The sequence below is a fragment of the Eleutherodactylus coqui genome, chromosome 12 (assembly GCF_035609145.1).
Source record: "Eleutherodactylus coqui strain aEleCoq1 chromosome 12, aEleCoq1.hap1, whole genome shotgun sequence".
Taxonomy (NCBI): domain Eukaryota; kingdom Metazoa; phylum Chordata; class Amphibia; order Anura; family Eleutherodactylidae; genus Eleutherodactylus; species Eleutherodactylus coqui.
This window is the reverse complement of record NC_089848.1, coordinates 129,390,726-129,418,222: the sequence shown is the minus strand read 5'-3', so window position 1 is coordinate 129,418,222 and position 27,497 is coordinate 129,390,726. Positions and strand designations below refer to the sequence as shown.

General features: G+C 45.1%; 1 protein-coding gene across 1 annotated transcript in view; it reads left to right on the top strand.

The window, feature by feature from the left end:
• The window catches only part of C12H10orf67 (chromosome 12 C10orf67 homolog), a 134,128-nt gene that overhangs the window by 52,591 nt on the left and 54,040 nt on the right, over positions 1–27,497 (top strand). The window contains exon 9 of the mRNA XM_066585702.1: positions 6,830–6,895. Coding sequence (XP_066441799.1) covers positions 6,830–6,895 — 66 coding nt within the window. The remainder of the gene's footprint in view (positions 1–6,829; positions 6,896–27,497) is intronic.

The following is a 27,497-nucleotide window of genomic DNA, read 5'->3' as shown; positions in this document are numbered from 1 at the left end:
ACGGGGGGCATGGAGGCTCTAGTACCCTGTTGTACCGCTTCTAGCTTGGATACAAGATGTGATACGGGAGGACATGGAAGCTCTAGTACCCTGTTGTACCACTAGTAGCTTGGATACAGGATGTGATACGGGTGGGCGTGGAGGCTCTAGTACCCTGTTGTACCGCCTCTAGTTTGGATACAAGATGTGATACGAGCGGACATGGAGACTCTAGTACCCTGTTGTACTGCCTCTAGCTTGGATACATGATGAGATACGAGCGGACATGGAGGCACACAGATTCCGTATATTATTCTGCAGCCCCTTGGAAGCCATCAGGGGAGGAACACATGTGGCTGCAGGATGTCCTGAACATATCGCTGAGCTGTCATTGTCCCTCGTACCACTACTAGAGGGGACCAACTGTTGTATGCGATGGCCCCCCAGACCATCACACCAGCAGGGGCAGTGGGACACTCAACAGCAAAGCCAGGAATAAGGCGCTCATCCTGAGGTCTCCAGAAAAGAACACGGCCGTCGTCAGTTGCCAAATTAAACCTGGATTCATCACTAAAGACAGTTTGCTTTCAGTCTGTAGCAGTGCAGGTATATCGCTTACGACACCAAAACAAGCAAAGGCAAAGGTTTTGGGGTGTCATTGGCAGGGCACATAATGGCACTAAATTTCCTTCTGCTAAGCGCCTGGCAATGATTCGGGCAGAAGGTGTCACCTGCGTCTGGATGGTGGACAATGAAATTGTTGTATCTGCTCATTCTTGTTGGCGGATTGAACAAGCCTGTTCGCCGTGTATGCGTGCCCTCGTATAACCACGGCTCCCAACGCCTCCTAACAGCTTGGTCAGATCAGCCTGGATGGCAGGAAATTTGTCCTGTTCCTCTCATTCCAATGATGCGCCGCCTGTCAAAGTCTGTTAACTGGGCAAAATGTCTTTGAGTGTGTCATAGAGGCGCCTAGTGGTCAGCAATCGCTCAACAAGAGGTACATTACACAGAAGTCGCCTCTAAGAGCCTTTCTATAGGGCAACGGGGGAAGCACTTTTATGGCCTCTGGTGACAGGACCCTGTATCTGATCGCACCACAACTGTAATCTATATATATAAAGGCAAAAGCCCTCACTCAGTGACTGACTGACTCAGCAATAATTCTCTAACTTCCTGGTGTTATACAAACATGAAATTTGTCACGACCATGCTTTAGGTCCTAAATAGGAAAAGTAAAGGGGTCCCAACTTGATTATTCACTTCTAAGTGCGAAAGTAAGTACCCCCATGTAATGTAACTAATAACACACAATCTGAACCGCAAAAACATGGAATTTTCCACGACCGTTCTTTACGTCCTAAATAGGAAATGTAAAGGGGTTGCAACTTCATTATTCAATTCTAAGCGTAAAAAACTGCAATACATGATTCTTTTCACAGAAACAATAAGGCCTAGGGAAATGATTTGTATACTGAGGAGAATCTACCTCCCCTCTATGTGTATATACTGAGGAGAATCTACCTCACCTCTATGTGTATATACTGAGGAGAATCTACCTCACCTCTATGTGTATATACTGAGGAGAATCTACCTCCCCTCTATGTGTATATACTGAGGAGAATCTACCTCCCCTCTATGTGTATATACTGAGGAGAATCTACCTCACCTCTATGTGTATATACTGAGGAGAATCTACCTCACCTCTATGTATATATACTGAGGAGAATCTACCTCACCTCTATGTGTATATACTGAGGAGAATCTAACCCTCCTCTGTGTATATACTGAGGAGAATCTACCTCCCCTCTCTGTGTATATACTGAGGAGAATCTACCTTGCCTCTATGTGTATATACTGAGGAGAATCTAACCCTCCTCTGTGTACATACTGAGGAGAATATGACTGACCTCTATGTGTATATACTGAGGAGAATCTACCTCCCTCTATGTGTATATACTGAGGAGAATCTACCTCACCTCTATGTGTGTATATACTGAGGAGAATCTACCTCCCCTCTATGTGTATATACTGAGGAGAATCTACCTCACCTCTATGTGTATATACTGAGGAGAATCTACCTCACCTCTATGTGTGTATATACTGAGGAGAATCTACCTCACCTCTATGTGTGTATATACTGAGGAGAATCCACCTCACCTATATGTGTGTATACTGAGGAGAATCTACCTCACCTCTATATGTATATACTGAGGAGAATCTACCTCACCTCTATATGTATATACTGAGGAGAATCTACCTCACCTCTATGTGTATATACTGAGAAGAATCTAACCCTCCTCTGTGTACATACTGAGGAGAATATGACTGACCTCTCTGTGTATATACTGAGGAGAATCCACCTCACCTCTATGTGTATATACTGAGGAGAATCTACCTCACCTCTATTTGTATATACTGAGGAGAATCTACCTCACCTCTATGTGTATATACTGAGAAGAATCTAACCCTCCTCTGTGTACATACTGAGGAGAATATGACTGACCTCTATGTGTATATACTGAGGAAAATCTACCTCACCTCTATGTGTATATACCGAGGAGAATCTACCTCACCTCTATGTGTATATACTGAGAAGAATCTAACCCTCCTCTGTGTACATACTGAGGAGAATATGACTGACCTCTATGTGTATATACTGAGGAGAGTATAACTGACCTCTATGTGTATATACTGAAAGACTGTAAAGTACATAAGGAAGCGGCCATGGATTGCAGGGATGGAGCCTTTAAGGCTAAGAAGGGGCTGCATCCTCCAGTCTGAAGATAAATTTGAATAAAAAGGGACGTTACGCACTGCTCTGGGAGATGCTTAAGGCCTTCCTCAGAGGTTGCCTACGCTCCTCTATATCCTTTATTAAACGTAACACTTCCCGATGCGAGCAGGAGATGGCATCTGAATACTCCAAATTGGAGGCAACTTATGTTGCAGACCCCTCAGATGATAATAGAACAAGGTGGTTGAGCCAAGGAAGACAATACCTCCTATATCTGCAGGAGAAGGCCCGTAGGTGCACTTTCTTTGCTAAGCAAAAATACTATGAACAAGGTAATCAATCCAGCAGCTTGCTGGCTCTTTTAGTCCACCAGAATTCAGCATCCCCCTCTATATTACGTGTCAAATCTGATTCAGGAGAAGTTCTTATGGATGCGGATCAGATCAGGACGCGGTTTCAACAGTTCTACACTGAGTTGTACAACACCAAATTCCACCATTCTCGGGACACCCTGAACGATTTTCTAAATAAACCTACATTCCCGACACTCACACAGGACCAACAAGCATTTATAGATGCGCCCTTTACTCTGACCGAATTAACGGAAGCGCTTTCGGGCATGTCCAGAGGCAGATCGCCAGGCCCTGATGGCATCCCAATCGAGGTGTATGCCAAATACCAAGACATACTGCTCCCTACATTACTTGCTGCGTATAATGCGGCCTATGAGAAGGGAGATCTCCCTCCATCCTTCCACGAAGCAACAATAGTACTTATTCTAAAGCCGGATAAAGACCCCCTAGACTGTGGTTCTTACAGGCCGATTTCCCTACTTAATACTGATTACAAACTTCTGACTAAAATGCTGGCTAATCGTTTCAATACCATAATACTGGACTTAATCCACCCGGATCAAACAGGGTTTATGCCCGGGAAGTCCACCAGAGACAACTTACAGAGGGCCCAAGTGGTGACGCAGGTGGGGGCGACCGGAGGAGAGGACTGGGCCTTGGCCTCCTTAGATGCAGCAAAGGCATTCGATTCAATTGAATGGCCCATTCTTTTTCAGGTTTTACAGAGATTCGGTTTCGGTGAGACCTTCATTCGTTGGATCACTCTTCTGTACAAATCCCCCCCTAGCAGCTATTTCCATTAATAGGTCCTGCTCTCCCTTTTTCCAATTACATAGAGGAACTAGACAGGGGTGTCCCCTATCCCCCATACTATTTGCTCTGGCCATTGAACCTCTAGCTATGTTGCTATGAGAAACCCAGCTATACAGGGGTGTCGCAGTAGGAGACAGGGAAGACCGGGTGGCTTTATACGCCGATGATCTCCTGCTTTTCTTGGCGGACCCTGAGTCAACCCTCCCCCACGTAATAAATCTCATTAATACATTTGGTGACTTTTCGGGCCTTCAAATCAACTGGACTAAATCGGCCCTGATGCCTGTTTCCAGGGGAAGCCGTTGGGCAGATATCGACTCACTCTGTGGCCTCCAGATCTCCAATCAATTTAAATACCTGGGGTTACAGATAACCAATGATGTGGGAAGGTCTCTAGAGCTAAATGTATACCCCCTTATAGATCTATTCAGGTCGAAGTTTAAAATATGGGGCTCCTTGCCGCTTTCAGTGGCGGGGCGCATTAACCTTATCAAACTGATAGTATTACCAAAGTGCCTATACATAATGCAGCATGTGTCGGTACATATCCCGACCCGCTTCTTTAAATCCATGCAGTCGTTGATGTCTTCCTTTATATGGGGAAACTCCCGCCCCAAATTACGAATCTCGACACTTCAAAGGCCGAAGCAAGATGCGGGTGCTGCCCTGCCAGATCTGTTCCTCTACTATGTGGCCAGTCAGCTAATTCACTTGAGAAGCTGGCTGAGTGATGACCCTCTCCCCAACTCTGAGGCGCATCTAGGACATTACCTAAAAATCCCTAGATTGTGGCCCTTGCTGGAATCTCCTTCCATTCTAACAGGCAAAATGTTACCAATTCATAGGTTAGCCTCTCAGGTCTGGCGGCAGGCCAAGTCAATTAGCCGGTTCATGGACATACTAGCTGACACTCCCCTTTGGCGTGATCCTGGGCTTCCGGAAGTGCTCCGATTCGAAGATGCCCAGGTTTGGGAACAATATGGCATCCGGACCCTGGCAGACCTCTATACACGGAACACCCTGTCTTCATTTGAGCAATTACAGAACAAATACGAGCTACCCCGCTCCCATTTCTATAGATTTCTCCAGATCAGACACGCTTTGCAGGCGCAGTTCCCACCGCCCAGACCTGCTATTTCTCATTACCCCTTAATAGGCATCCTTTGCTCCCAGGGCCCTCAGGGACTCATATCGGCACTGTACTCCCACCTTATCTCAATACGAGCCTCTCAAGATATACCCTCTGCCCTAGTAAAATGGAGGACACTGATACCGACTCTAACAGACGATACGTTCCAAGAGCTTTTGGAATCTCCTCTATATGTATCCCCAGCAGCCAATAATAAAATGATCCAGCTGTATATAGTATATCAGTGTTATCTCACTCCAGCAAGATTGTATAAAATGGGCAGAATACAGTCTACAAACTGCATTAGGTGTTCCTGCGAATATTCCGATTTTTGGCACATGATGTGGGAGTGTCCTGTTATTGAAAGTTTCTGGGGGGGAGGTCACAGGTTTCCTCTCTGAACTTGTGGAAGTCCCTGTTCCACCGAGCCCAGAGATTTGTCTATTTGGAATATTAGATGAAGAAAGCTGGCAACACCATAAAAAGATTTTTCTGCGGGAATCTTTGTTCCTTGCTAGAAAAACGATTGCACTGCGATGGATGGATCGTAAGAACCCCTCACTCTCAATGTGGAGGAAGCTGGTCAATTCAGTGGTGCCATATAATTATATAGTCTACAAGGGATGTAGGTGTCCAGAGAAATTTGATAAAGTGTGGGGTCTGTGGTGTGATGCCCCCCTCACGTTATATTCACCACAATTAATGACTTCATCTATTCTGGAGCTCAGGCGTGCTCACTAGTGGATACATGTTCTGGAGCGGGACCTGTGGCCTTTGGGATTTGGTCTGCTTATCTGATCTGACTTGAAAGCATTAAATCGTTATTTTTTATGTATCAGGGTGACTGAACCTCCCTACCAATCTAACTATACAAGGTTATGTACTATTTATGTGCTGCACCTGTCTATGATTGTATGTTCTTTATGCTACTTAATTTTCAATAAAACGAGTTAAAAAAAAAGGGGACGTTACCTTTTAAGGGTAAAAAGTGGGTAGAGTGGGAGGGGTGGCACATTCTGCAGAGGGACATCGGTACATGCAGGCTGAGGAGAATCTAATGCTCCTCTATGTGTATACAGGTTTTATTCCTCGATTTCTCTAAAGTAACTGCCACTTCATGCAAACAACACGTAAACACCTGTACGAGCGTATCTCGGGCAAAGCCGGGTATATCAGCGAGTCATTTACATATCTGGCTGAAACATAACTGCAGGACGAGTTTTACAGCAATCCAACATTTTTGTCTGCATGCATTTTTTTGTCAATGATTGTACGTGTCTCCTCTCAGTGTAATCCTGCCTGTGATGAAGATGAGATGATTGCTGAAAAGTTTTCTCTACAGAACAGGAAGTGTCAGCCTATTATTAGGCTTAGTGGTCAGTGTGAGAACTGCAGGATTTCAGGATGTTTTTACCATTCCAGTAGGTGGTACTGTGAAGGATTATTCCAGCACTTATTGGTTAGGAATTGTTTTTCAATATAGAGATGAGAAAAGTGTTTAAAAAGCCAGCAACAATGTTGACACAACAGGTGATTTAAAGGGGTCTTCTGGATTATTTTCTTAACCAGCTGACCATGCGGAAAAAAAATAAAGTAGCCTATACTCACCCATCTCAAATCTCCGCTGCTCCGCGTCACATGGGTCATTCCCCCACCGTCGCTGTGTTTACAAGCTGCAGTTCAGCCAGCATATTGCAGGTCACAGACTGATCACAACCAATCACAGGCCTCGGGTGCACCTTCTGTAATCTTAATGGCTGTGAATGGTCGTTACTGTGTTGTTACCTTGTATTAACAATTATATTTATATTCCAACAGCTGCAGCAACAAAAAGAAGATCTGGAAAATATCCTGAAAACAAAGCTAGCGGAAAAAGATAAAGAAGTAAGTGTGTGCGGAACGTGTCGGCGATCCACCGCGCACCGTAACCATGACAACCACTGCACATTGCCACGTTCAAGCGTAGACGTGCTAAGAACGCTGATGTATCCGACGCCGTATCTCGTATTAATGACAGGAATGATTCCATACTTTGGTTTTGTCCTATAAACACACGTAGAAAAGTTCCGTAGTATACAGTCGGTCTAGAGAAGCCAACGAGGAAGATTTTAGGTGCTGCATGAAAAATGTGATCACCCAAAGATCAAGCATTTGCTCGATCATCAGGTGATCAGCGGCGCATTCATACAGCTGATGATCGGGTAAATGAACATTCCTACAAACGTTCGTACTCGATCATTGGGCGATGCAAGAGGTCCGTAACAGTAATAAGATAGTGGTACTGTCCCAGAGCTGGAATGAGCATCTGGCATGGTCAGGCATATGCCGGGACCCACTGCTGCTCCAGCCGTGCAAGACTTTGTTACTGACGCAATGTAACAGTGCTGCATGCATTTCCAGTCCAACGCCGCCTCCTGCATTCTGCACTTCAGAGCACTTTGCCATGAGATATGGAGACGTTGAAGAGGAGTATGGTGAACGGAGGAGTCAGGCCGGGTGGGCATCCAGCACTGATAGGCGCAAGGAATGAAGATGAAGTTGTCCATGGCTTTGAATGGAGTTTTGGGGAATGGCAGCTGTGGCAGCCAATAGGCGGGTCACTGTTTTGATGTGGGTGGCCATAGGGGACCAAAATTTGCAGGGGAAGTCACAGAGGGACCACAATTTTTTTGTTTGTTTGTTTGTTTTTTAGAAGCGACTGCAATTGCTTTGTGGAGGTGGGCATAGAGGGAACACTTTAAGTTGTGGACAGGACAGTGGAGGGAGCACAAATACTGGATTGCCCAAGGGTGTACATAATCCTGAAACCGGCCATGTACTGTCTCGCAGAAGGCACTTGAGGAGCAGAAGCCTGGGACCCTTTTTTTTTTTTTTCTAAATTGGCAAACCCTTTAAGGAAAGGATTAGACATCTTCCTTGAAAAACAGAATAAGAAGTTACTGACATTTAAGGATCCTATAGTTTTGGAATAAAATTCTGCCCCCAGACCGGAGGGGAGAGGGAGTTATTACCTACCTGCCGTCACTCCGATCCTCCAGTTTTGGTTCTTGTTCTTGGCCATCCAGCATAGCTGACCCAATCTTCAGACTACCTTATCCCCACAGTGCATTGGTAGTGTTGGACTAACAGTGCACTATATCTGCTCTCTGATTGGCCAGAGATGTTCATGGCCATTCGGAGAGCAGTGCACAATGTGTATTAGGTAGTTAGAAAATTGCTGCAGCCATCTTAGACAGCCCCAAACTGGCGGAACTGGAGGAATGACAAAGAACAACTGCAGGTAATATACCCCCTGCCCCCTCCTGTCCCAGGACAGAATTATGTTCCAAAACCAGAGGGTTGCTTTAATAAAGATTGTCAGTAGGGTTCCGGAAGGAATATCTCCACCCTAATGCAAATTAGTCCATGTGATCCAAGGGTTTTTACCTTCTTCCGAATCAACTGAGTTTTTTGGGTATAAAATGTTGAACTTGATGAACTATTTCAACTTGCTGTGTATTTGTAACACCCCACAACCCCTTTTACTCAGCAGGACTCCATGATTTACCAGTAAGTACATAGTGCAGACTGTAACTTGGCAACTTTTGACACATTGAGAGTCAAATTTCTTTGCTCCAGCATATCTAAGAACAAATTAGCCTAATAGTTTACAATTTGTACTTATTGCGGGGCTGTTTACTCTCTGTATCAATCACACTTGTTTCCAGAAATCATGACACTTGGTGGGAACCCGGCACATGTTGCGATAAGACTAACGCGTTACTGTTGCCCTAACAAATAATAGATTTATAACCAGGTAAATATGTTACCAGCAAATTGGGATTCTAGAAAACACTTCAAATCCCGTAGAACAAGGAGCTTGGTTGAGCCAATCATCGAATGAGGCGTTACATGTATTCTTGTACGTTTCAGGCTGCAACAGAGGTTTAGACATAATGTAACTACAGCTTGGGGATGTATACAAGCCTTCACGCCTTGGGAACAACTGAGGCTTAGATTGGGTTGTAATTGATTAAATACTCTAGTTTTTATGCTCTTAGTGTTTTGTTTTTTTTAATAAAGGGTGGCCACTGGACTATGATCTTTAGGTACTTTTACATGCACGTAAATGTGGCGTGTTGGACTGAGCACTGATTAACGAAGATACGTAGGGGCAGATAATTGTATTAGCGATCATTCATCCCCATACAGACAATCGTTCGCTCCTATACAGCAGTCATTGGCTGACTTGGACCTGTGCGCAGACCATTACTTATTTTCTACAGCTTGCACCCTACACTAACAGCCAGGATCAGAGATAACTCTGTTTCCAACAATTAAGCCGCTTAGATGTCATTGTTCAATGTGGACTATGGCATCTTAGTGGCTAGCAGAGAGAGGAAGCTCCCTCTGTCAGTCCATCAGTTCCCCGGCAATGCAATCACAGAGGATTGATGGGTTGTAATTGCAGCCGGAGGCCTAACAATGGCACCCAATAATAAACAACAATACAGAAGTATTGCGGTGAGTTATATGAACGGTCTAAAGATTACATTTTCAAATCCCTACTGGGATGTAGAATAAGACTTAAAAACTGCTGAATAAAGAAAAACTTTCAACTGTGAGAAAAGGGCCTGTTCTGCAACTTTTTTGCGTAAAAAATAAAATAATAGAAAATACATAATTGGTCTGCTAGCATCCGTAAAGACACAGACATTAAAAAGAGCACCTCATTTATCCTCCTGCAGGGTGAACATTGTAAAAAAATCATAAAAACCCAATGCTGTTATATGTTCATTCCACCACCCAAAGAAATCACAATAAAAGGTTAGCAAAAGTTGTATGTACCAATGAAAACTTCAAGTCAACTGGCAAAAAAAGTCCTCACACCCCTTTGTTCCTCCTGCTTAGTTCCTAATTCTCCACTCGGCATTATGGAAGCCACTCTGAGTTTTACTTATATGGTCTGGGAATATGGTGGCAGTGCATAAACTGGGATACATTGTAGTAGACCGTGCAAGTGTGATACATTGTTTCCAGCGCTGCGGAATATGTTGGCGCTATACAAATAAAGTTTATTATTATTATTATTATTTCCATTGCTGATACTACATGTATGTGTTATGTATGTCCTTCTATTAAGTAAAGGAAATAATACAAGAAGGCAGCAGCTGCCTCTTGGCCCTTTCACCATCTGAAGGATTTGCTCGAGTACACTCTTAACCCCATAGTCGTTTGGGCTTATTGGCAGAGGACCAACATGGCATTCTGGCAACTTACGTTGCTGGGCATTTATAAATAAGGGTTTGATTTCTGCAGCTGTCAGAAGTTTACCCATCTTCATAATGAGATTATATCTAAAGTCCATAATTACTATATAATTGTAAGTAAATATTTGTTCTGGAGGTCATTCTCCTGCCAAACGTAGACGTAATAGCTGATCACACCCACACTGTTTACCAGAAATGAGAAAATAACCCTTTTTCTTGCATTTCATTGCATAGGTAGCGTCAGTTCTAACATATCATATAGTAGATGTCATGATCAGTGGAGCTGAACCCATCAAACCACAGCTTGGTTTGGCTTGGCACCAAATTCTGAGGCAACACCTGAAATATTCCAGTCTTCACCCTTTAACACCACCAGTGGGATGTGGGGTCCTTATTCCGTTACTCAGGAAGTGCTTCCAGTGCTCTGGCAGCTGATGCTACTATAAGCCTAGGCTCTGTATCTGAGACTGAGAATAGGAGCGTAGTTAGACAGTCCGGGTCGAGGCAGGCAGCAGGCTTCAGCACGAGGAACAAGTCGGAGGTCAAATCATGGACAACAGGTTCAGTATGGTAATTCAGGCCAGAGGTCAGGGCAGGCAGTGGACTGAAATGTAGTCAATATTGCAACCCGGGGTCAGGAGCAGAAACACGAAATACTCAAGGAAAGCCAATGTCAGGGAACCAGGGAATCCCCTTGCCTCACAAGGCAGGTGAGTCATTAGCAGCAAACGCACATTGTAACAGAAGAATATCAGGTATGAGTAAAACTACATGGGGGCATTACAGTAAGAAGCATGTCTATGGATATCACAACCCTGTAGAATTTGGATGATTCACCAAATTGTAATACGCTCATTGTAATGATGCCAGTTGGGCGCAAGACAGCAGAGTTGGACTTCACCTATACCATTCCCCTTTCTCATGATCTAACCATGTCTTTCAGTACTTGGCTACTCCCGGACTTACAGTAGTGCTATAATTGGGCAGTTGAATGAGCAATTAAATGAAGCATGATCAACCATAGTAGGTAACAGAGATGCAAGAATAGTCACTCATCAATAGATCACAGGAACAGAATGATGATGGTAATTAGATGATGATAACAATGGATGATGGTAGTGGTAGTCAGATTTAGAACAGTTGGATGATCGTGATAATGGAGCAGATGGAAGATGGTGAACAGATAACTGACCCCAACTCTAGCTTTCCCTAGTCTGTTCCTGACAATGACCCTAACACCAGACACACTGTCCCTGAGAATCCCCGATAGAAACTTTATCTGAAGCACTGACTCTGACAAACAATGAGAGGGCATTAGGACCCAGAGATGAAAATACCAAACTGAGCAATGCTGAATTAGGAAGGATGACAAGATGGATACAAACAGGAAAAGAGCAAACAAGCTACAATGCTAAGAAGCAAGAACTGGGCTAGAAAAAACACAGGAACAAAACTATGCCCAGACAGCCCAAAAGTTGACATAAATCTTAGACATTACTAAAGCTGCTATTTTGATTGCAGTCTAACAATTATGAATTTAGGCTTTGAAGGTCATCCTAACCTGATTTTCCAACTTTTCAAGAGTTTTCTTTAGTGCTGGTTTCACATATATACAGCATTTTTGGCGGAGCATGAAATTGTCCACATACACAACATTTTGGTTTACAGAATTTCTGCAGTGCTTTTGGGCTTATTGGCACCCTAGCAAAATGCTTTAGGTACTGAGTTTTTTTCTGTTAGCTTAATCCCATTGGGTTCTTCAAGTGGTTGTCCAGTTGTAAGCTATTGATGGCCTATCTTCAGGATAGACAGCTCTGGTATCACAGGCAAAGTTACCATTCACTTCAATAGGGACTTTGCATGTAATACCAAGCCTGACCACATCAGTGGGAATGGAGCTGTCTGCTTCCTGTAGAAATCAATTTGGTGCATGAGAGCACTGGGGCAAAGAACAGCTTGCGGACTCCCACTGATCTAATATTGATGACCCATCCTGAGAATAGGCCATCAATACTTTTACAACTGGACAGCCCCTTTAATAGAACTTGTGAAGGAGACCTTAAAGGGGTTGTCCCGCGAAAGCAAGTGGGGTTCAGCACTTCTGTATGGCCATATTAATGCACTTTGTAATGTACATTGTGCATTAATTATGAGCCATACAGAAGTTATTCACTTACCTGTTCCGTTGCTGGCGTCCTCGTCTCCATGGTGCCGTCTAATTTCAGCGTCTAATCGCCCGATTAGACGCGCTTGCGCAGTCCGGTCTTCTCCCTTCTGAATGGGGCCGCTCGTGCCGGAGAGCTGCTCCTCGTAGCTCCGCCCTGTCACGTGTGCCGATTCCAGCCAATCAGGAGGCTGGAATCGGCAATGGAACGCACAGAGCCCACGGTGCACCATGGGAGAAGACCTGCGGTCCACCGAGGGTAAAGATCCCGGCAGCCATCTTCGCACGGTAAGTAAGAAGTCACCGGAGCGCAGGGATTTGGGTAAGTACTATCCTTTTTTTTTTTTTTAAACCCCTGCATCGGGTTTGCCTCGCGCCGAACGGGGGGGCTATTGGAAAAAAAACCCAGTTTCGGCGCGGTACAACCCCTTTAAAGAGATTTCCATCATAAATGTTTCTATTGCTAATATTCCCCCCTTCCTCCTGCTGGCCCTTCTATATATACTTACCTGTCTGAGTTTTTGCTATATAAAAACATTGTCTCTTATCAGTGCAACTCTGGTGTGATTTACGTGAATTGCTTTTTGGATCTCTGACCTAACTTACCTTTCACCCTTCTTCAGGTTTAACCCTCTGTCCTATTATTTGGTATCTGACCCTGAACTGCCTCACTTAGCTACTGCCTGATATACTTAAAGGGGTTGTCCTGCGGCAGCAAGTGGGTCTATACACTTCTGTATGGCCATATTAATGCACTTTGTAATATACATTGTGCATTAATTATGAGCCATACAGAAGTTATAAAAAGTTTTATACTTACCTGCTCCGTTGCTAGCGTCCTCGTCTCCATGGTGCCGACTAATTTTCGCCCTCCGATGGCCAAATTAGCCGCGCTTGCGCAGTCCAGGTCTTCTCCTGTTCTCTATGGGGCTCCGTGTAGCTCCGTGTAGCTCCGCCCCGTCACGTGCCGATTCCAGCCAATCAGGAGGCTGGAATCGGCAGTGGACCGCACAGAAGAGCTGCGGTCCACGGAGGCAGAGGATCCCGGCGGCCATCTTCACAGGTAAGTATAGAAGTCACCGGAGCGCGGGGATTAAGGTAAGCGCTCCGGTGAGCTTTCTGTACGTCCCTGCATCGGGGTTGTCTCGCGCCGAACGGGGGGGGGGGGTTGAAAAAAAAAAAACCCGTTTCGGCGCGGGACAACCCCTTTAAACCTGTAGTTCTTCTTCAGTGCTCTGAGACAGCTGGTACTGACCTGGATTTAGTCGTCTGTTTTGGCTTACACTTCTTCTGTCTGCCCAGTTAGTTGTCAGTCAATCAGCGGACATAACCAGGAAACTTTTGCAGCTGAGTGCAACCCTCCGTGAAGGGGAGAAGGATGAAGACCAAAGGCTCTTAAAAATGGTCAGGCATACAGATGTGGATTTGCTTTGCCACACACTGTTTTGGCTTTCGGCTATTCGAGGTGGCAGCACCTGCAGAACGCCTTCAAGTGGGATACCTTCTTTGCAGCGGGGTCCCCAGGCCATTCATGATGTTACAATGGGCCAAGTCGCAGTACTTGCAGGTTTGAACTACCCTGTTTCTCCGAAAATAAGACGCGTCTTATATTAATTTTTGCTCCCAAATATGCGCTACGTCTTATTTTCAGGGGGTGTCTTATTTCGCCACGGCAAATCCGTCTGTGGCCGCTAATCCCTCAATTGGCCAGCTTTGTGGATAAAATTTCTCAGAAATCTCGTCCACATGGGACAGCAAATCTGTCACGGCAAAGCTGGGAGAAGCCGGTGTTGTGGTGCGGATTTACTGGCCACAGAAACGGAAAAGCGTGCAGCCAGGTCGCTTCAAAACAAGCGTCTGAGTGCCGTGGGTTTTGAAGCAGCACTTTCCCGGCGGAAATCTTGCTGTTTATTGCTGTGGCCAAACTGCGAGATTTCCGCTGGAAATATGCTCTGTGAGAACCCAGCCTTAAGAATCACACACAGGTTGCCTGACTCACACACAGAGCCATAAAAAAGGGCTGTAAAGTAACGTACCTGTCTGCAGACAGAAGTTCCTGTACCACTTGTAAGCACGGATGGTATTGCAGCTTCCGGCCACCAGGGGGAGCTCTGCAGATCTACCTATACATCTGGAGGTAGGAGACAGGCCTCTTGACTTGCCTGCACACTTTACTATGCCTTACTATCGGGGGGTGCCTTATATTTGGGACTTCTGCAAATTTTGGAGGGTGTCTTATTTTCGGGGGTGTCTTATTTTCGGGGAAACACGGTAGTGTATAGAGGTGAGTCAGGACTGGTGGCACAGGTGCACAAACCAGGTCCAGACTAGTAGGGCAGGCAACAAGCAAAGCTCAGTCCAGAAACTGTGCCGAGGTCAAGGATTACAGAGTCAAGATTGTCAGAAGTAGCAGAGTTCAGAACCAGAAACACACAAACTATCACAACAAGGAATCCTTCATGGGGGAAGCATGCCTAATAAAGGAGAGTAGTAACAGTGAATGGCTGAATGGAACCAAGGAGCACTCTCCGTCCAGTTAAGGAAGGGGCCGGACCCTGTGCAGGCGCTACGGGTAGGAGTACTGTGTCAAGCTGAGACCAAGGAGAAGCTTGGACAATGTGAGAGGTGACGGCGACGGACTGCACACTACGGAGCAGGAAAGCGACAGCAACTTAACATCTACCAAGTAGAGCAACCAGTGCCAAGTCCAACCTCTGAGGTCTTTTTACATTGGACAGGCTAGGCTGATCCGTGACCGAATGAGCTGCAATGAAAGACACCAACCATGCTCAAGAGGGGGTGCTGTGTCTAAAAAAATACATATATCTCCAATTCTAAAATGTGTAAATATATAAAGAGCACTTAACCATCATTGGTCATGGTGACAACGAGAAGATGACGCAGAGATCAGTAGAGTGAAGGAACAGGTGGACATCTGTTCTTAAAGTGTCCGGAGCTGTCCGTGAATACATGCTGAGAGAAGTGGCCATTGATCTTTGCAGCAAGTCACTGGCCACTTTTGTAAATGCAGCTTCAATAGAATGTTGTGGGCGTAAAACAGATTTAAGGGGGCAAGCGGACAATGACAGAGGAGAAATGGGGTCAATCTCTTGTAAACAAGGCTTTCAGAAAGTACAGGGATGAGTGGAAACCATGTGAGGAAGTGGAAGCTTACAAGGAACATGGGGTCATGAGGAGGCTTTCTTAGTATAGGTAGAATTAGCCTGATTGTGAAAGGGGAAAAGCTACAGTAACTACATATAGTTCAATAATCCTTTTGCTTTGATTATATAGTAATGCCCTACAGGGCCATTTAACCGTTAGCATATACCTGCACTATCAGGAAACTTTTCAGAATAAGCTGCCGTGTATAACCCCAATTCCAAAAAAAACCCAAAAACATTTAAAAATTGATGGCAGCAACACATCTTGCAAAACTTGGGGCCGGGACGTGTCCACCATTGTGTGGCATCCCCTCTTCTTTATACAACAGTCTGTAAACATCTGGGAAGTGAGGAGACCGATTGCTGGAGTTTTGGGAGAGGAATGTTGTTGTCCCATTCTTGCTGATGTAGGGTTCTAGCTGCTCCGCAGTCCTCGGTCGTCTCTGCTGGTTTTTTTGTTTTATATTGCACCAAATGTTTTCTATTGGTGGACGGTCTGGACTGCAGGCGGCCGGTTCAGCACCCGGACTCTTCTTCTGTGAAGCCATGTTGTTGTGATGGATGCAGTATGTGGTTTAGCATTGTCTTGCTGTACTATGCAAGGCCTTCCCTGAGAGAGACATTGTCTGGATGGCGCATATGTAATTCTAAAACCTCTGTATACAGCTCAGCATTGACAGTGTCTCTCAGGATGTGTAAGCTGCCCGTGCCATAGGCACAAACGCAACCCCATACCATCAAAAATGCAGGCCTTTGAACTGTGCGCTGATAACAGGCTGGATGGCCCCTCTGCTCTTGAGTTCAAAGGATGCGGCCATGGTTTCCAAAAAGAATTTCAAATTTTGATTCCTTCTGACCACAGAACAGTTTTCCATTCTGCCTCGGTCCATTTTAAATGAGCTTTGGCCCAGAGAAGATACTGGTGTTTCTGGATTGTGTTGATATACGGCTTCTTCTTTGCATGATACAGCTTTAACTTGCATTTCTGGATTGTACAGCGAACTCTGTTCCCAGACAATGGAAGTATTCCTGAGCCCATGCAGTGACTGGCATTACAGAATCATGCCTGTTTTTAATGCAGTGCCGCCTGAGGGCCTGTTGATCTCTAGCATCCAATATTGACTGTCGGCCATGTCCCTTGTGCACATGAAATTCTCCAGATGCTCTGAATCTTTTGATGATATTCTGGACTGTAGATGGTGGGATAATCAAAATCTTCACCATTTTTCACTGAGGAACATTTTTCTGAAATGTTCTCCTAACATGTTCTTTCTATACACAGACATGTGAGTAGAAAATCAAACCTCCAGCTGTTGTCCATTAATACCACTTTTCCAGACTTTCCTTAAACCTGTCTCAACGTTTTTGAGATGTGTCGCTGCCATAAATTTCTAAATTAGCTTTTTTTTAATGACATGGAAAAATGTCTCCCTTTTGACCTTCTGATATATATTCTATGTCCTATTGTGAATTAAACATGATTAGATGAGATTTTCAAATCATTCCATTCTTTTTTTTCTTTACACAACATTCAAACTTTATTCATATATATTCATGAAGGAATAGCACTATATTTAACTATTATGAGTTCTATATTGTATTTATCACCAGTTTCCACCTCTTCAGGATCCGTCCCTAATTCTCATTTCCCTGAGATGATGGGTGTAGACTAGCTATTAATATAGCTCCATATATTGCATGCAAAGATAAGTAAATCCTTGTCCTCTATCTCTCTGTAGCATGACCTCAAAAACATCCGCAAGATGGACGACATCATACAGCAGTACTGAGCAGTGTAACTATAATTTTTCTGCAGTTCTGATGAATGAGTTGACGCATTGGAAGCAGTGTGTATCGACATTATCGCATACCTTTCGCACCTATGTGTATTTTCAGGGTAGACTATCACTTGGTAGTAATATAGTTGATCAATTGGATAGAGAGGAACCGGTTGGCAGAAAGTAGCCAAAGCATCACAAGACCACATCTTCACGGAACAGAATATTTTTTTTAACTTTCTGACCTCACTGACAGAAACCGACAAACACTTGGAGCAGCGAATTCTCTCACTCAATTCTCATTTACTAAACATCTCAGGTCGGAGTTGGCTTGTCTCCTAACCTGCACTCTTTGTTCTCACAGCTTCTGTACAGAGTTCTCTTTAGGACTTACTGTGGTCTAGTCATGACTAGTCGCATGCTCTCTCAACTCTTTTCACTGCATCACAGTGCCTTTTTAACTTTTCTATTGGGGCTGTGCCTAATCCCACCCACTTCCTCTCTCTTAGCTATGCTCTATAGCTAGCTCCAGCACCAACCATTCAAAGATGGCAACCTTTTTAAAGGAACAGTCGGTTCAGATAAGCTTTAACAACCAATGCAATAATTATTTAAAAAATAACTGAATTCAGCCCTGGGGTGCGACAGTAAAACACTTACTGGAGTCTTCCGCAGCAACTTTTTGTATCTCTCTTGTTTTTTTCCACTGCAGCTGCTCCCTTTTTCTCCACCTCTCCTCTCCATAGGCCCCCTGCACACGGGCAGAAATTCCGCTGCGGGATTTCCCGCAGAATTTCCACCCGTGCTCGCCTGCATAGGATTGCATTTCAAAATGCAATCCTATGCAGATGGCCGTGCCTTGAAATCACACGCAGAAAACAAATCGCGGCATGTTCTATTTCTGTGCGGGTCTCGCAGAGGCCAGCACAGAAATGTCACTCCCGACGTGCCGCCTCCGCTCTGCGCATGCGCTGGCTGGGCGGCAGCTGGCACATCACAGAGAGAAGAAGACGCAGAAGAAGGTGAGCCGCACTGCTCACTGCAGGGGCATGGGTCGGGTCCCGCTGTGAGAATTCTGGCAGTGGGATCCGTCCCGGCTGTCTGCAGGCGGCCATAGACTTCTATTATTATTGATGTAACTGTGACCATACACAGAATAGATCCATAACTAATGTTAGCTCTAGTTGTCAATGCTTGAGCGTTGGAACAATACTGGAACAATCTCAGGGCTGCTCCGCCTCCGTTCACTTGAACGACTATCGCTCCTGTGTAAAACATAGTTGGGCAATAGTTCATAGGACGGCTGTTGGGATGCCTACGTGCCCGACAGTTGTCCCGTGTAAAGGTACCCTTACACATCTTCTCATGGAAGATGCCTGAGCAATTTGGTCATCTTAGGCATTTGTGACAAAGCCCCCATTTGTGTACTTTCTGGTTTTGACCTTTTGCCTGACTATTCTGAATTCTGTGCTCCGTGACCTCTACTTTGTATCTCGCTCTCTGCTATTGTTTGCCGCCTTCCCTGACCTCCAGCCTGGACCTCGCCATTGCATACGTGTTGCCAGACCTGCAGGTACCGCTCCTTGGCCCAGTGCAGCATCAGCAGCCACACAACCAGGACTACCTGTGCGTGTAACAGCTTGGGGACCCTGCAGCCGGTAGGCCTTTCGGAGGAGTCAGCCGTAAAAACTGTGTTTTTCCCCGGTGCTGCCTCCTTAGCCCACAGCCAGACCGACGTGTGGCAAGTCGGATCTCCATCCGTTTGCCTGACGACACCCGATGTGTTGTAAATATCAGCACAAATTATCTTCATTTGTAATCAATAAACAATCAGTATTTCAATACGATGCAGATCCGGGTCGAGGACGGCCTCTGACAAACACGCAGGTGCTGCTGGATTGTCTCTATTGTCACCCACCAATTTATTCCTACTAATCTCTCTTTTTACGTTGGTGTTTTTGTAAAACTCTCCGGATGGATATTCTTCTGCTTCTTCGCCCATTCACTGTCTTCCGCAGGCATCCAGACTTGGCTTTGGAAAGTTGCCCCTGCCCGTGATTAATCTGCTGGTCAATACTTGTTATTGTGCATAAATTGGTGCCAGGATCAGACGCCCCTTACAAGAATGAAGTCGTCATTGACACCCTCTGTCTGGCCTAATGAATATGTTAATATCCGTTATCACTGCTGAGACCCAACCACTTCTCCGTGTCTGCGATTCAGAACAAGTGCTGGCTGCCACTACTCAATAAAACTGGAGGGTCTTATATTTAGTTTTCATAGTCGCTGAGTGCCCCCTCGGCAGAGTATTAGTCCACCATTGTAAACTCCCACGTGGATTATTTTTACTCTTTTTTATTTACTCCCTTTTCCTTGTGCGTCCGCTTTCACACAAATGCAGGTGCCCTAATTAATGAAAGACATTGGAGCGGTCGCTTCTCTTTGAATCCTGACTATTAAAGGAATTTCTGCTGCCCCACACACACACACACACACCTCCATCACACGCACCTTCATAATTGTATGCATACAATTACTAAAATCTGTTCAGTTGTGGAATAAATAATCATCCACCCTGCATAGGCCAACTGAGAGCTCTTGGCCCACCTCACACAGTTCAGTCGCGGTGGGCTTTCCACGGTGTAAAACCTGCGCCGGATAACTGCAGTGGTCAAATCTACTCTGATTGTCTTACGGGTTTGCCGGGGATTTGAAGCCTTGGTTGAATACATCTGAAATCCACAACATGTCTATTTTGAAAACTGCTGTGGATTCTAAATCCATCACACTCCTATTTCTGCTGCGGCTTTCAGCCCTTGAAATGCAAGGGTTAAAACTTGCAGCACATCTGCAACAAAAACTAAGGCAACATCTGCACCGTTTAGGTACGATTTGCCCACTGTTGATACCGATTGTATTTCCTATGGGTTTTCCGCTATGGAAAGCCTGCAAGCGTTTGCGTTATGTGTGAAAACGGACAGAAATTGACTTGCAGGAATGCCGCCTTCCAATAGGTGGCGCTGCAGAGACATTGTTCCATTTTCTCATTTGCATAAATTTCCCATAGGGCATGCATGGCCTTATAATCCTCCTCACTAGGTGCTCTCTCCAAGGAGAAGCCATACCTTTCCTGACTCTGGTGGCAGAGACATGATAATAGCACCCACATGCAGTTCATCACGGCTTACAATAGTCATAAGGTCTTGCAAGTAAAACAGCTGTTAATTGTAGAATCCTTAATAAATGAACCCCTAATCAATTTTGTGCTTCCGCTGCATGGCAAAAGTAAAGTTTGGTACCGTGTTAGGCAGCAGAACTTAACACATGCAATGTTGTGTCCACACCGTTAAGCTCCCCTACATTTACAATTGCTGCCTGCTGGACTAGATCGGTTATTCCTGCCAAGTCCGCCATATATATGTGGTCTTGATTGGGAGGGGGGAAGTTACCCACTGCGACTCATCTCCCGTGGGAACAAACAATCTGGCAACTCATTGATGTAAGGGGTCAGAGGGAGATGTCAAGAATCATTCTGACCAATACGAGGTGCACAGTCAAGCAGATTGTAGCTGAACACAATGAGGATGCTGCAACTAACATGTCAAAACACTAGTCGAGTGATAACCAGGCCTAGTCATTGTGGTAGACTAACTGGGGCTAACTAAAGCCAACTGCATAGGGTATTCTCGTGCAGACGTTTGGAGAGTATACCAAGAATGATGTGATTGAGGAAAAACATCCAGTGAACGGGGATCCTGTAGACTGATGCAACTGGTCACTGAAAGGGGTCAGAGGAGGATGTCAAGAATTGTTCTGACCAACAGGCACTACACAGTCAGCAGCAGCTAAATACAACACTGGTGCTCCAACTAACGTGTCCGAACGCACGACTCACCGTTCCTCCGCACAGATGGACTTTAACAGCAGGCCACCAGTTCCAGCGCCATTGTGTCTAAGAGAAAAAGAAAGACGAGACTCCAGGGGGGCAAAAAAGTGTAAACATTGTATCGATGAGCAGCGGAAAAACCTCTCCTGGTCAGATGGGTCCAGATTTCTGTCGTAATATGCTGATGGGAGGTCAGAATTTAGCGTAAGCCGCATGAAGCGATGACTCCGTCCTGTCGGGTATCGCCAGTTCAGGCTGGTGGAGATGGAGTAAGACTTTGTTCACATACAGTGCTTGGCCCGGTATTGCGCTCGGGAACATGCGAATTCCCCGCCGATGCTAGGTGTTTTGTTTCCTAAAACACCTCCTATCACTGCATTGAAGTAGCAATCCTCCGGAGCGGCAAGTCTTTCCCATTGTTTCCAATAGGAAGCCTCGCATCACTTGCATCTTGCACGCCGTGTGATGTTTTCCCCGGCCCCATTGAAATCAATGGGCAAGGTGTTCTGAGAGAATGCCTAAGGATAGGACATGCGGCGATTTTTTTCCTGTATCACGGTGTAGTAAAAAAATCGCTCATGTATGTAACCCCATTCAAAGGAACACACAAATTTTGCACAATTTTTTCACCCGCTGTCAGCGCTCCCCAGCTTCCAGTTCCAAGCAGCCTGGTCAGGTGAGGCCGCTGTAAGCCAGAAGCCAGGAAGTGCCAGCAGAGGGAAGCCTATAGAAGGGGTGACTGGTAACGCTACAAGGCATGAAATCAGCGCAGAGTATGCAGCGGATTTCCAATCAAAAACCACACCAATGGCACTCCAGTGCTCCAGCTAGGAGAAAACATTCCTGCCTGACTATTTTGAAGCGGCTCTGTCCTTTTTATAATGATGGAGGTGAAATCATACGCCGTGATAAGCCCCGCCCCCTGATGTTTTGGCACTTTGCTATAAATAAGTGGGTTTTGGATTGCAGTTTGGGCACCCGGTCTCTAACAGGTTCGCCACCCTTTATTATGGGTCCAGACCCTTTATTATGTTGTGGCTTTGTGCAAGTTAAAAATAGAAATTCAAGTGTTTCCTCTCATTTTGCACCCAATACCCCATAATGACAAAGTGAAAATAAAATATTCAATATCTTTGTAATTGTTTTAAAAATGAAAAGCTTACACTTTGCCTTAACATAAGTATTGACACCCTTCAGTATGGCACTTGAAATTTAGCTTTGGGGCCTCCTACTTCTCTTGATCATCTTTGAGATGTTTCTACACTTTCATTGGAGTCGCCTGCAGTAAATTCAGTTGATTGGACATAATAAACACACCATTGTCTATCAATGCATATCAGAGCCAAAACCAATCCATGAAGGGGAAAGAACTGCCTGCAGAGTTCAGAGACTGGATTGTGTGGAGGCGCAGATCTGGGGAAGCTACAAATACATTTCTGTTGCACTGAAAGTTCCCAAGAGCCCAGCGGCCTCCATAATTCTTACATGGAAGAAGTTTGTGGGAAGAACAACTAGGATTCTTCCTAGAGCTTTCTGACACACTAAACTAAGTCATTGGGGGAAAAAAAGCCTTGGTAAGAGAAGTGATGGAGAACCCAATGGACACTCTGGCTGAGCTACAAATGGGAGAAACCTCCAGAAGATCAACCATCACTGCAGTCCTCCACCAATCTGGGCTTTATGGCCAGAAAGAAGCCTCCTCAGTAAAAGACAAATAAAAGTCGCCTGGAGATACCAAGAAGCATCTAAAGGAGCCTCAGACTGTGAGAAACAAGATTCTCTCCTCTGATAAAACCATGATGGACCTCTTTGGCCTCCATTCTAATCAGGCGCCGCTCCTCACCTGCCCAAAACCATCCCTACAGTGAAGCCTGGTGGTAGAGTATCATGTTGTGGTTGATGGAAAGCTGAATGGAGCAAAGTACAAAAATAATGACAACCTGATCCAAAGCGCGTGGGACCTCAGACTGGGCAGAAGGGTCACCTTCCAACAAGACAATGAGCCTTAGACCCCAGCCAAGACAACACAGGAGGGGTTTAGGGACAACCGTGAATGTCCTTGAGCAGCACAGCTAGAGCGTTGAAGTTGAAGCCAATCGAACATCTTTTGGGAGAGAGACCTAAAATGTCTATCCACAGACGGTCCCCATCCAAACTTGTCAGAGAAGAATGGCATAAAATCCCCAAATCCTTGTGGCATCATCCCCAAGAAGACTAGAGGCTTTAATCATTGCCAGAGTTGCTTCAACTAAGTACTGAGTCAAGGGTGTGAATACTTATGTCAATGCAAAATGTCAGGTTTTCATAAAAAGATTTTTTTTTTAGAAATATTTTTTTGTTTCAATAATATTCATTTGAAACTTTTCATAACAAATTAAAGTACAATAAATGTTATAATAAACCAACACATAAGATCTGCAAAATGCAGGTAAAACATCCAGTAGCCATTTTTAACTCTTGTAAATAAGTAGGATATGGTTTTATTGAGAAAAAAAAGTAGCATCTGTAGGTTTAAACAACTGAGTAAAGAGATAACTAGATGGATAACGAACACCAAGTAAAAGCCTATTTGCATGCAGCGATATCAATACAGCCGGCTCCATTGAAAGCAATGGGCTGCCAGCAAGCGCTGCAGTGATTTTTGGGAAAGGGCTTCAAATATAAGCCTGAAAATCAATCCAAAGATGTGTAAAAAGAAAAATCTATACTCGCCTCTCTGCAGCTGCCGGGGCTCAGCTGCGTCAAGTCGGCTCTTCTGCACTGCTCTGAGTAGTATTTAGCAGGCAGGGATTTTAAATTGGGCTGCCTCTGATTGGCTGAGCACTGTGACCAATCAGAGGCAGCTCTCAGCTATTGAATGACAGCTGAGAGCTCCCTCTGATTGATCCCTGCGCTCAGCCAATCAGAGGCAGCACTCACTCATTCATGAATTCTACTTAATACTACTCAGAGCAGTGCAGGAGAAGAGCCGGCTGGATGAAGCGGAGCCCCGCAGCTGCAGAGAGGTGAGTATAGATTTTTTTTACACATTTTTGGATTGATTTTCAGGGAAGGGCTTATTTATATTTGAAGCCCTTCCCTGAAAATCACTGCAGCGCTTGCCGGCAGAATATTACTTGGTTCTGGCTGTATTGAATTCAATGGGGAAAACATTGCACTCCTCTGCCACAGCTGTGACAGCTGTGGCAGAGGATCGCGATCTTCAGTATATGTTCTCACTGGGGTTGGCGCTGCTGCTGCCAGCCCCATTGAGTGCAAAGTGAAACCCCTGGATGAGAAAGCATCCAGGGATTTCACATACATAGAACACCGGTTTGCCGCCATTACGTGTGTTCTGCGAGCCGGTGTCCTATAATTTTTGCCGCAGGCGTTTTTCCACATGTCAAATTCGCACATGTAACCGCTGCCATTGAAAAGTATAGGTTCTTTCTAAGGCAAATTTTTTGACGCGCGGAAAAATGCATGTAAAAACGCCCGTGTGACTGAGCCCTGATACATTATTTACCCCCTCATGATGAATGTCGTCAGAAAAAAAATAAAGGACGCCACAAATGCACTTTTTGGTCACCCTGTGTCCAAGAAAAAATGCAATAAAAAGCGATCAAAAAGTTGTATGTATTCCATATATCGACGGGAAAATAAAAAAAGTTATTGCGCACAGAAGATGGCGGCAGAAAATAATTAAAAAAATTAAATGACAGAAAAAAGAAGTACAGCAAAAAAAAAAAACTATATAAGTTTGATATCGTAGTACTGACCCATAGAATAAAGCTATCAGGTCATTTTTGTTGTAGTTTGTGTGCCGTAGAAACAAGATGCACCGAAAGATGGCGGAATGTTGTCTTTTTTCATTACACTCCACATTTTTTTTAAGTCTTTCAGCACATTATGTGGTACATTAAACAGAATCACTGAAAAATACAACCCGTCCTGCAAAAAACAACAAGCCCTCAAACAGCGACGGCGATGGATAAATAGGATTTTTTTTAAAGGGGGGAAGAAAAAACGAAAATGGAGGAAAAATAAGGGCCACGTCATAAAGGGGTTAATCACCTTGTTTAACAGTAAATAAAAGGCTCCTATTTATGTCGAGTTTTTGCAGTAAAGGCTGTGCACCGTTGTCATGATGGCAGCAGCTTCCTTATGCCAGATCAACCATAGGTCATACTTGGTATACAACAGGGAAGGGAGGCGAGAAGAGACAGAAAAACACAACATTCACAGTAAACAGTCCTTGTGAATGAAAAGGAAAATGTAGCCGTTCCTGCAGCGTCGAGTATTGAAGTTGGCGGCAAAAGCTCTCTGGTGTCTCCGAATTTTGAATGTTTCATAATGTCGCACCTGCTGGACAGATTTGGAAAATTGCCAATTAATTTGTTTGTGAGATTTCATGTCCTTCTTCCGGTAGGCGGTGACTGGATTGTCGAGGACCTTTAGTAGGCAAGGAGACTAACAAGTTCCATTGGTGCAAGAGACCAATTACTTCATCCAATGATTTAACAACAACTAGTTGTCACTGTTGGTTATCAGTAGACATACGAGGACTGCACATTTATGCTATTTGTCTCTAAGCGCTGTGGCGATGGGGAACAGTTATCGCCTTTGCGCCAGAGTTGCAGCAGATGAATCTGTGAATACAGACAGCATTTGGTAAGGCGCAGGTAACGAGCCCGTTTTACTAGCATTTTGTAAGGCGCAGGTAACGAGCCCGTTTTCCTAGCATTTGGTAAGGCGCAGGTAACGGGCCCGTTTTCCTAGCATTTGGTAAGGCGCAGGTAACGAGCCTGTTTTACTAGCATTTTGTAAGGCGCAGGTAATGAGCCCGTTTTCCTAGCATTTGGTAAGGCGCAGGTAACGAGCCTGTTTTACTAGCATTTGGTAAGGCGCAGGTAATGGGCCCGTTTTCCTAGTATTTGGTAAGGCGCAGGTAATGGGCCCGTTTTCCTAGTATTTGGTAAGGCGCAGGTAATGAGCCCGTTTTCCTAGCATTTTGTAAGGCGCAGGTAATGAGCCCGTTTTCCTAGCATTTTGTAAGGCGCAGGTAATGGGCCCGTTTTCCTAGCATTTTGTAAGGCGCAGGTAATGGGCCCGTTTTCCTAGCATTTGGTAAGGCGCAGGTAACGAGCCCGTTTTACTAGCATTTGGTAAGGCGCAGGTAACGAGCCCGTTTTCCTAGCATTTGGTAAGGCGCAGGTAACGAGCCCGTCTTCCTAGCTTTTGGTAAGGCGCAGGTAACGAGCCCGTTTTTCTAGTATTTGGTAAGGCGCAGGTAATGGGCCCGTTTTCCTAGCTTTTGGTAAGGCGCAGGTAACGAGCCCGTTTTCCTAGCATTTGGTAAGGCGCAGGTAACGAGCCCGTTTTCCTAGCATTTGGTAAGGCGCAGGTAACGAGCCCGTTTTCCTAGCATTTGGTAAGGCGCAGGTAACGAGCCCGTTTTCCTAGCATTTGGTAATGCGCAGGTAACGAGCCCGTTTTCCTAGCATTTGGTAAGGCGCAGGTAACGGGCCCGTTTTCCTAGTATTTGGTAAGGCGCAGGTAACGAGCCCGTTTTCCTAGCATTTGGTAAGGCGCAGGTAACGAGCCCGTTTTCCTAGCATTTGGTAAGGCGCAGGTAACGAGCCCGTTTTCCTAGCATTTGGTAAGGCGCAGGTAACGGGCCCGTTTTCCTAGTATTTGGTAAGGCGCAGGTAACGAGCCCGTTTTCCTAGTATTTGGTAAGGCGCAGGTAACGAGCCCGTTTTCCTAGCATTTGATAAGGCGCAGGTAACGAGCCCGTTTTCCTAGTATTTGGTAAGGCGCAGGTAATGAGCCCGTTTTACTAGCATTTTGTAAGGCGCAGGTAACGAGCCCGTTTTACTAGCATTTTGTAAGGCGCAGGTAACGAGCCCGTTTTACTAGCATTTTGTAAGGCGCAGGTAACGAGCCCGTTTTCCTAGCATTTGGTAAGGCGCAGGTAATGAGCCCGTTTTCCTAGCATTTGGTAAGGCGCAGGTAACGAGCCCGTTTTCCTAGCATTTGGTAAGGTGCAGGTAATGGGTCCGTTTTCCTAGTATTTGGTAAGGCGCAGGTAACGAGCCCGTTTTCATAGTATTTGGTAAGGCGCAGGTAACGAGCCCGTTTTACTAGCATTTTGTAAGGCGCAGGTAACGAGCCCGTTTTCCTAGCATTTGGTAAGGTGCAGGTAATGGGTCCGTTTTCCTAGTATTTGGTAAGGCGCAGGTAACGAGCCCGTTTTCCTAGCATTT